The following is an 11,202-nucleotide window of genomic DNA, read 5'->3' on the forward strand; positions in this document are numbered from 1 at the left end:
GTAAGACTAAAATTTTGAAAGATGGAAATTTGTAGATATAACGAGGTTAGTGATTGGTCCTGATAGTAGGTACCCATTCTTCTTGCGTAAGGTCGGCCATGTGTTCTGTGCTTCTAACCATTCAATTGCTTCCACGCGTTTAATTTGAATTTCTAGTTATAACTTTCTAATCTTCCTCCCATATTTTCCAAGGATCTCTCCCTCTGTTCCTCCAGGACCGTCCTAAACCATAGGCATCTTGTCGTTTAGGTTGTACTCTCGGAAATTAGCCTAAATATGCAAGTTTATCGCATTGTGTTATTGTACTTGGCTGTTCTGTGTTTGACTGCATGGATTCCTGTCGGCTTCGCTGACAAAGAGGAAGAAGACGCTGTAGCTGACCTAGATGAACCAGATGTTGAAGTTGAACCAGAACCAGAAGCATCAGAAGAGAAGGTACGAATCTTAGATTCCAATACATGATCTTATGCGTAGCGTCGATCAAAGAAATGCAAGTCCATATTCTTTTGACAGGAGAAGCCGGCTGCAAAGAAACCGACTGAAATTGAAAACTACACGCCACCCGTCATCTCTGTGGAGCACCAAGACTCTGTTTTCCTTGCTGAACCCTTTGCAGACCCAGCTGTTTATAAAGCAAGGCAAGTTACGCGTATAATGTAAAGAAATGCTTCAAAAAAACTGTTCAGGAAGTACTTAAGCAATCCCGTTCTTTGCCACATCCTCATCAGTTGGGTATCTTGAGCATAAATTATAAGCCTTAAACCTTCAATTCACCTTTACGCTTTGGTTATTGACTTGTATACTATCAAGGAATGAATGATTTATATCGGAAAAAATATTTTAACTTGTTGATGCTGCCTTTGGTGTTCGTTTTTGCTCAGACTTTTTTACTCGCAGCTGTTAAATATTAAAGACATAAGGTGTATATGTGTAGGAAAACACCTGTTTTAAACTTTCCAAACTTGTCTTGTTGTGCATTATGAGGTACTGGAACTCTTCATATAGTATAGAGAATTGTATTCCCATTTAAATAACCTGTTTTTGTTTTTGTTTTGAAAAATTTCTCCCCTCAAAAGCCAACATTATATAGGTTGGGGGGGAGGGGGGGGGGGGTAGGAGGTCCGCGTTAGTAAAGTGAGACTCAGAATTATCATTGAATATGCACAACATTATAAGTGCCTTTATTTGCATTATTGTCTAATCTCAAGTTGTATTTTAAATTAACTTTAATTGTGATTATCTTAGATGGATTCAATCCCAAGCTAAGAAAGATGGTGTTGATGAAAACATTGCCAAGTATGACGGTATGTGTCTCGTAAAATCTCTATAAAATGGAATATTCCTTTTCATGTACTATATATAATAACAGTGGCAACAGTTATTTTATTATATTTTGTACTTCAAAGAGTAGTGCAGGGCCATATGCATAGTTTTCACAAGGGACAGGTGGACCCGTGCCCCAGTTTTTCCCAGAAAAGTGACAATATGAAATTTCTATAGAATAAAATTTTCAATCTTTGTGGTCATGTGTTGCATGATCAATGAGATAGTGGTCAGTCATGATGACAGAGCAAATAGTTTTAGCTGCATCATACCTTTTTTCTGGCTCAACCTTACTGGTTAAATTGACATGCAAGGCAAAGTTTTGACTGGATATTTTCTATTGACCAGCTCTTATTTCAAGACCTGCATCATCATCATCATTAATTCTCATCATATTTATCATATTGCACTCTAGGTGTTTGGTCATTTGAAGAACCTTTAACCAAGTTATTTAAGGAAGACATTGGTCTTGTTCTTAAGGTTCGTCGAGGGTAACCTTGCATCCTTGATTTTTTTTATTCCAATGTTTCACTTGTAATTACCTAACTTCTTGTCAAGCATTAATGTGTTGAGCTGGATATACCACGTTCAAGATATTAGAATTCTAGCACAGTAGAGGCTCTCTGGAATAAAATGTTCAAAATTACATCAAACTGCAAAAGGATCAAAGGGGCATAGCCAGGATTTTGCCTTGGGGTGGGGCAATACATGTTTTTTGTTTTGGTTCCTACAGTGTGAGAATAAGGGGAGCAGGCCTCCTTAGCCCCCCTGGCCACGCCTCTGGATAAGTAGATATAGTGCTGTAGACTATTTCATTTGGTATTACATATTTATGCCAAACGTGAAGTACTATTTGACTAAAGCCTCACAATTTAAATATTTTCTTGTAGTCAAGAGCAAGACACCATGCTATCTCTGCCAAACTTGACAAAAAGTTTGATTTCAAGGACAAGCCATTCATTGTCCAGTAAGTGCTATTGAAGAAATAGAAAATGTGAGCGTGTGCTATGTGCAGTTATAAAGCACACAGGGTTTGGCAGAATACGAGAGAAGTGTTAGGAGAAGCATGACGCATAGCATGCCCCTGCTGTGTGCTCTCATAAACCACAAGTTCCTAACCAATCAGAACGTGAGATTTAAAACAGTTATTTTATAGTTATTTTTGATTTCTGTTCATATTTTTCTACACATATGTATATATCTTGTTGTTAAAGTGATTTGTGGAGTTAGAAAACATGGCTTTTAGTCAACTATGAGTGACTCATCTCAAGATTGTTTTTTTGATCAATATTGTTGTTCAGATATGAAGTCAAGTTCCAACAGTCCATGGAATGTGGTGGTGCATATGTCAAGCTTCTTGCCGATGGACAAGGACTTTTCTCCTGTAAGATTCGACTTTTTATTTAATTAATGGAGTACTGTATTGCATTATATTTTTGCATATAACAGTTTCAAAGAATCTTGGTTAATGATAAACTGAGGGTGTCAGAGGAAAAAGTGACAGAAGTTAAAAATATAGAACTGGGTGAATAATAGAATTAAACATTTATGGAATACCGGCAGTCATTTTGATAATCTTGGGTGAGTGGTAGGGAAAATTGGCATCCTCAACAGTGGAGGGGGAGGGGTAGTTCCGGATTACAGGTAGTGAAAGTACAAGTGCATTATGTACATCACATATTGATAATTGTATTCCTTTCTTAAATCCCTATTGATAAGTGTTGCCCTTTAAATCTTTCATGGCATAAAATAACTAGGGGAAGGGATGCTAGGGAAGAGAACCTTTCCTGGTCCGTAGAATCCTATTTTTTATACTATTTAAGTCAATTTCTCAATGTCAAACTCTGTCATGGGGCTGGACATTGTCTGATGTCTGGCTGTTATTTTAAGCCACGTGTCAATGATCTACTTGTCTGCTTTTTTCTTTTCCCAAATACAGGAGACTTTTACGGACAAGAGTCCTTATACCATCATGTTTGGGCCTGACAAGTGTGGTGAAGACCGAAAGGTAGGGAATAGCGTGTGTCTATAGAGATACAGTAAATAGATAGGACACTTTCAAGTCAATAGAGTAATCAAGTGTGATGTCACAAAAAAATTTTGGCTTTAATTATTTTTGATCTCTAATTTCTATTGACACAAAAAAAACGTTTACATACCAATTTTGACAAAAATCAGTCAAATATCAGCTTGATGCATTTGAATTTGGATAACAGAATATATATTACAGGGCATTGTTTTGTGCATGTGTGTGTGGTATATGCAGGTCATACACAGAACATAGTCAATTGGCACCCCAGATGTACTATTGGTGTGCTCTTACCTACTTAAACATGTCAAACTTTTGATCTACAGTAATTTTTAACTTTTTTTATTCCAGCTGCATTTCATTTTCCGGCACAAAAATCCTGTCAATGGAAGTTTTGAAGAGAAACATGCAAAGAAACCCAGTGGGAATTTTCAAGGTGTTTTTGATGGCAAAAAGACGCATCTCTTTACCCTGGTCGTCAGACCTGATAACACTTTTGAGGTGTTTGTAGACCAGGAGAGTGTTAGTAAAGGTAGCCTGCTTGAAGATATGACCCCTGCTGTCAACCCCCCGAAAGAGATTGAAGACCCAGATGACAAGAAACCAGAGGATTGGGATGAAAGAGAGAAGATTCCAGACCCTGATGCAGAGAAGCCTGACGATTGGGATGAGGATGCTCCACCAAAGATTGCTGACCCTGATGCAAAGGTATAGAACATTTTATAGAAGCAACCTTAAGGGAGTTTTAATGCTGTGGAATTCTTCATTAACTATCATGGATAACAAACTGCTCGTTAACACTTCTGCTATTTTCATAAACATGCAAACTTTGTAGCTTCGAGCTGCATACTGAGATTTGTTTTTTTTTTTTTGCTGCTGCCAGTCAAAAAATGAAAGGTATGGACTGATTAGTTTTAATCGACAGTAGCAAAAAATCAAATTGCAGTGTGCAGCTCAGGGCTTGTGAGTTCGCACATTAATTGTGAAAATAGCAGTATATGTGCTGGGATGAAGGAACTGACCAATCGGAATTTATTACAGTGCAAGTATGTGTATATAATATTGAGGCATGGTTTTCCAAAATCAGTGCTCTTTTATGCATTACAATTCACAGTGTTGTACTTGAAGTATTAAAGTTTTGTTTTATTTGTATTATAGAAACCTGAAGGATGGCTTGATGAAGAACCAGAATACATTCCTGACCCAAATGGAGTCAAGCCAGATGACTGGGATGATGATGAAGATGGTGAATGGGAGGCACCTCAGATTGGTAAGTATTGATCTATCATTCAAGCCATCATTCCTTAGTACTGTACCAACAACTGCCATAGATGGTCGCCATTCACCATAAATTTGGTGGAGTGATGGTCAAGTGTTGGTCAACAGTCAGCAGACTATCAACCAACAGTAGTCGAACATCATGTATAATGCTGGTCATGAAGTACACAATTACCTTAATTTTCATAAACCGTTAATGATAGGCTATATGAATTTCCTATATACTATTTACTATGCTATAGCAAATGATAGACTACATATGGATACAGTAATAATAAAAGGGTATATTTTACACGTAAAAAGATGAAAAAACTGACGTTTTGGATGGATATGACAGTATGTATCATATACCTTAATATTTAATTGTCATAAGCTTATGGTTTGTATTAATTCTATGTCTTATTTTTTTTCATTTCTAGCAAATCCTAAATGTGAGAAGGTTGGATGTGGAGAATGGAAGCCACCCCAAATAGACAATCCAAACTTCAAAGGAAAGTGGTCGGCGCCATTAATAACTAATCCAGAGTACAAGGTACTACTGCTGTTTGTTGTTATATTGTTATTGTTATTTATGATGCATGAACTTGATGACTTTTCATTATTTCTAATAATGCCATTCACTAAAATCCTAGGGTATCTGGAAGCCAAGAATGATCCCAAACCCACATTACTTTGAAGATAAGGAGCCTTTTAAGATGACTAGCATTGTAAGTAGTATTGAATATTTAGTAGTTGGTGTTTACAATCACCATTACTATCATCATTCTCATCACTATCATCATCATGTATTATTACCATCTAATTCCATTGTCATTATCATTTATCATATCATATCATTTATCATCACCATCACTGTATCATTATCATGTATTATCGTCATTTATCAACTTCATGTATCATCATCATGTATCATCATCATGTATCATTATTATGTATCATCATCATGTATCATCATCATGTATCATCATCAATGTATCATCACCAATGTATCATCATCATGTATCATCATCATGTATCATCATCATGTATCATCATGTATCATCATCATGTATCATCATGTATCATCATGTATCATCATCATGTATCATCATCATCATGCATCATCATTATGTATCATCACCAATGTATCATCATGCATCATCATGTATCATCATGTACCATCATCATGCATCATCATTATGTATCATTATGTATCATCATCATGTATCATCATCATGTATCATTATCATTATCATGTATCATCATGTATCATCATGTATCATCATCATGTATCATTATCATGTATCATTATCATGTTCATCATCATGTATCATCATCATCATGCATCATCATCATGTATCATCATCATCATGCATCATCATCATGCATCATCATTATGTATCATCATCAAATGAGCTTTGCCACCAACTTTCAAATTACAACACGTCTCACAAATATATGAATTATGCTTTTCTTTCTTCCTTGATTCAGGTTGGAATTGGTTTAGAGCTGTGGTCAATGACACCTGAAATCTTATTTGACAACATAATTATCACCAACAATAAAGCTGTTGCAGATAAATGGGCCAAGGAAAGGTACATTTTAGCTCACCAATAAAAACAGTGAAGTGTAGAAAATGGTACTGATTAATAGTGTTTCTTTATGACGTACTATAATCAATAAGACCCTAGATATTTTTCTATGAGTAAACAAGTTATCATTATACAACAAATTTTTTCTTTTTATATATTGCTAAAACATTTTTGTTATACTTAGCTGGGTGAAAAAGAATGTTAAAGAAACTTATGGAGGCAGTGATGAGGTACGTCATCCATTTTAAAATAAAAAATGCTCCAGAATGAATCCCGTTGGCCGAAATTTGGTCTTATTTTGAGACACTTTGTTGAAATACCCTGAATTAAGTTCGGCTTATTATTTAGGGTGGAGTACTTGGTGGACTGCTTGAAGCAACTAATGAACGACCATGGTTATGGGTGCTCTTTGTTATTGTCATCATTCTTCCATTTGTTCTCATTGCCGCATTCTGCTTCCCTGGAGGAAAGGTTAGTGGAAACTCAAGGGTAGGGGTATGCCATTCTTGCAGCTTGGTGGCCGACAGATTGATTGACATGAAGATTAATTCCACGAGGAAGTAAAGTCTAGACAGGAAGTTGTATTTTGTGATTAAATGCTGGTTTTTATGGATTTGCTTGAATATGATATGGTGGCTTTTGTAACTCATAATCTTACATGCATGTAGCAATTGATCTTTCCAGTGCTAGCAATCACGTAGTCAAAATGGTGTTGCATTGTGTTAAGGCCGGTTTAGACGGTACGATTTTCGCCTATAACTTTGTATACAACACGCTCGCGCCATCCTACAACTCGAGTCGTAGCGTGTAAATCAAGCCTACAACTCGCCTACGACAGACGAGAGCATGTTGTATACGATAGTTGTAGGCGAAAATCGTATCATCTAAACTTTTGAACAAAGTTTGAACTTTGCTCTCGGATTGTCTTACGAGTGTACTGACTTTTAAATGAATGATGTATTTGGTTTGTTTAGCTAGCTTTCTAAATATGAGCAAAATATCATTTTTCTAACTTGATCGAAGCATTTCTTGCCAATGTTTAGAGAGCTAACTAATGAAATCTAAGCTGACTCTAAAGAGGCAAAATAACTTAGCCGTAACATCTGCCAATTTTTAATTTGAATTCAGAGAGAAAACAATCCTGACTGCAAACAAACAATTTTCAGCTCGTTAGTTTTCATGTATCACAGGGAAAAAAAACGGATTCCCAAATTGGGAATTGTTGGGAATTTCCTTGAATTCCCAATTCGAACACCAACATTGGGATTTATTATTAGGAATTTCCTTCTAATACCCAATAGAAAGACAAAATTCCCAACAAAATAACATTGGGAATCAGTGCCACGTTCCCAATTTCGTTCTCTCTGGGAATTGGATGGGAATTCGTTGGGAATTCAAGGAAATTCCCTTCAAATCCCCAATTTGGGAATCCGTTTTTTTTTTTTCGTGTATTGGATCAGGTTTCATTTAGCATAGACAGGAAGCATTTTCTTAGTAACTACTAACTTTTATTTGTTAATAACACATAACATTGAGGTAATTGTTCATAGAGTGATGCAGCAAAGAAGAAGACTGATGAACCAACTGAAGATGTTGCGGAAGAAGAAACGAAGGTAATGTTAAATACGATGATTCACCTAATTGCACCATGCCGTATAAATAGGTCAAACATCTGATTAATATCTTATTTTTATGGTATAATTTACAGAGTGAGGAAAGAGAAGAGCCAGTAGGAGAAGAAGAAGAAGTAATGACAATGAAATTGAAATTCATATCATCATTATAATACTTATATTAGTATATATTATATTATATTATATATTATATATGATACTTATAATACATGTATGTGAGAACCCAACTGAGGCAGATTTTTTAATCTGCTTATACACTCAATGTAGCATACACTTAACATACATAGATCTTTACCGAGTGACAAAAACACAATAAATTTAAGAGTTGTAATGATATAAAATGAAAAAGAAAATGTTTTTACTTACTTCCAGGAGGAAGAGAAAATGGAGGTTGATGAGAAGGAAGAGAAGGTATATTCTTGATTTGAAATCAGTTTTTTGATGAATTTTAATCATAGTTTATGATCGTAATTATTTAAACATTGTTGACATGAGTTTCTATTTCTTTCCTGGCACGTAGGAGGAGGAGAATGCTGAGGAAGAAGAGCCTGAAAGGTATAAAAATGAAGGCTTTACAAAAATTTTAATAGTTATGAAATATCTATCTGTAGCCGGGCACAAGTTCCATACTGATTTAAGGGGGTGAGGGGAGGGGGCTTTGTTGATGATCTTTATTGTTATAGATTATTGACATTTTATTTGTTTTTATCATTCAAGGAGAGTTACCCGCCGAAAAGCCAGAAAGGAAAACTAATGGGTGTTGCCAAACAGTCATCACAATATCTCCAAAGGAGCCTCTGCTGTGCAATTTTTCTCTCCTAAGGCCAGCAATTCTTTTTAGCTGCCTTCTTATATCCAGTTAATACTGGCAATTTTTGAATTTTAGGCTTGAAGTGCATAGTGGAAATTATGATGTGTTTGCTTGTTGTCTTTTAAGTCTTCATGTGTCAATGTGGTTAATTTTGCACTGGGCATTTAGCTGACTGTTTGTACTGATTCCAGGTATCCCAGACCTCCTATATATCCTATATTTCCTATAATTTGTATAGGATCCTATAAAGAGCCTATATTTAAAGAAAACCTCCTGTATTTCCTATAAATAGGACGACTGCTGATTCGTGATACATTTATATTTTACACTGTTTAGCATATTTGGTAATAAAATGGTGCTCCTTTTTTTTTTGGTTCTGCAAATCATTGGCGGTTACGCCACTGAAAAGCTATTTTAGCTCATATAAAGTGCATATATTTTTGGGAAAAAATCCTATATTTTCCTATATTTAGAACTTGCACAGCCTATATTTCCTATCAAATTTGTCTAAAACATGGCTGGGATGCCTGTGATTATTGTTGGATGTACTTCTGTTATATGTCTTTCTATGCTGGTTAACATGCACACACTAGAGTATAAGCCCTGTTTCTCTCATAATGGTTCAACGACATGTAGCCAAGAAATGACTATTTATTTTATTCAGAAAAAGATGTTTCCTCTTGCTCATTAAGTATTTGCAGACAGCAGATATATTAGCCTAAGGAGTAAACAATAGACCTCCTCGGCTTGGCATAATGTTGTCCCATTTCAGACCACGTGTCATTCCCTTGAGAATAATATTCTTTGCTTGAGTTGTATCCATATTCATGTGTCTTCTCATGTGCAACCGAGTGCAAACCTTAAACAAAGAAATGATACTCTAGGGAATGACACATTGTCTGAAATAGGAAAGCATTATGTCAGAGCCGAGGAGGTCTATAAAGCCACAAAAGTTCATTTTCTATTGTTTAGGACAATGGGCTACTTCAGTGATACAACAGCCATCTTGGATTGTAAGTCATTTTGGGCGGGCATCCAGAGGGCAAAACGAAACAAAGTTGGCAGATAATATTATGTAAACTTTAATGTGTTTGTCTTTTTTATGGGAAAAGGGGATCAATGCATGGTCTTTGCTGTAATAATGACAGGTGTTATGAAGAAAAATATGCCATCAATTTTCACATTAGCTCTATATTTGTCCCGAGTAAGCCCCATGATGTCTCTCAATCCAAGATGGTTGCTGTATCATCAAAGTAGTCTATTTATTACAACTTACTTTATAATAGAACCTTTTCGTGGGTTTATTGTTTGCACTCTTGCAAGATGTCGAGACATTGAAACCTGTTTCTCTGAACAACTGGTCATCGTAATCAAATTGTAATCAACACCTTTGTTCCTGGCTGAATTTTCTGACCACTCTAAATTTCATTACTTCAAAAAAAATATGTTTCAAAGCTTCCTCTGTCATTAGAACTATAAAATATATATGTTCGGTTTTTACAAGCTCTTTGTAACTGGGCATTTGGACCTTGGGCACAAATTTTAACATACTTGAACTAATTTATCTCCGTTCACACAAATAGATCCCATTTAACCCATGTAGGTGCTTTAAAAAAAGGGTTCTACAAGCTACTCTAAATATCTTAGTAATTGTATTTCGTGGGTTAAATCGTAAAATTGTGTTTTTTATGTGTCACCCAAGGTCTTTCTTTAGTTGTTTAAGTCAATAATAGCTGACTTAGCTGCATGGTTCTTCAATTTTGTATTTTCACCACATTTTGTAATTCCATCTGAAACTGTCGTTGGATTTTTGGACTAAGAACAAAAAATCAATAAAGGTCTCAAAATAGTAACGACAAGCATAATTTTCCAGTTTTATCAACTTATTATCGTTGTTCAAAAACTTCTTAATAAGCCTGAGGCGAGATGACGTTTTACCCCCAACTCTATACCATAATATTTTTAAAATTTTTTTCATATTAAAATTTTTGATTCCTTAGAGAATGCAGGAACAATAGTCATAATTAAAGAACAAAAGCAGTGTAAAAAGGATTATGGTCCAGAGACGGGGGTAAAACATCATCTCGCTTCAGGCTTATTGCTTCCCTTCCCTTTTGTCATAAAGTCAGGGAGACAGTTGGGAAGCACTACAGCAGGTAGCCAATTGTTGTTTACCCTTCATCAGGGGTAGAGCCAGGAAGTTGTTAGGGGGATGTCCCAAATGATGGAAATGCATCATTTTAATAAAGTGTAAGAGTAATTACTACATTTGGGAGGTGTCCCGTGCAGCACAGGTCACCCCTTGGACCCCCAGGGTCTACCCCTGAAAATTAAATATAGCAATTCACCATTTTCCATACATTGGTTTACTGGTCAAACACAAAGCATTCAGTTGAGGTTACAAGGTTCAAATTTGAATAATCCTTTGATAGTACCTTGGCACCTTGCTTGAGCGCTTGCAGTGAACCAATGTATGAAAAATGGTGAATTCCCTAACTTCCAAAGCAGACATGCTTAGTGTGGTCACCCAGCAGTCTTTACTCCCCATAAGTGTGT

At 35.9% G+C, this 11,202-nt stretch overlaps 1 protein-coding gene across 1 annotated transcript; it reads left to right on the plus strand.

Annotated features, from left to right (window-relative positions):
- Window positions 1-81: 81 nt before the first annotated feature.
- On the plus strand, window positions 82-10,499 carry LOC116292589 (calnexin). Its single transcript, XM_031699929.2, is given in 20 exon segments — window positions 82-435; window positions 514-638; window positions 1,246-1,304; window positions 1,739-1,803; window positions 2,214-2,290; window positions 2,625-2,697; window positions 2,699-2,707; window positions 3,263-3,331; window positions 3,704-4,060; window positions 4,511-4,622; window positions 5,050-5,162; window positions 5,263-5,337; window positions 6,101-6,204; window positions 6,386-6,431; window positions 6,550-6,672; window positions 7,752-7,814; window positions 7,910-7,948; window positions 8,208-8,246; window positions 8,356-8,390; window positions 8,553-10,499. Coding segments are annotated over 20 exon segments (1,779 nt in total). The 5' UTR covers window positions 82-276; the 3' UTR covers window positions 8,590-10,499.
- The last annotated feature ends 703 nt before the right edge of the window (window positions 10,500-11,202 follow it).

The sequence above is a fragment of the Actinia tenebrosa genome, unplaced genomic scaffold (genome assembly GCF_029948245.1).
Source record: "Actinia tenebrosa isolate PJP-AT-01 unplaced genomic scaffold, QUT_ActTen_1.0 PGA_scaffold6__47_contigs__length_16458017, whole genome shotgun sequence".
NCBI classification, from domain to species: domain Eukaryota; kingdom Metazoa; phylum Cnidaria; class Anthozoa; order Actiniaria; family Actiniidae; genus Actinia; species Actinia tenebrosa.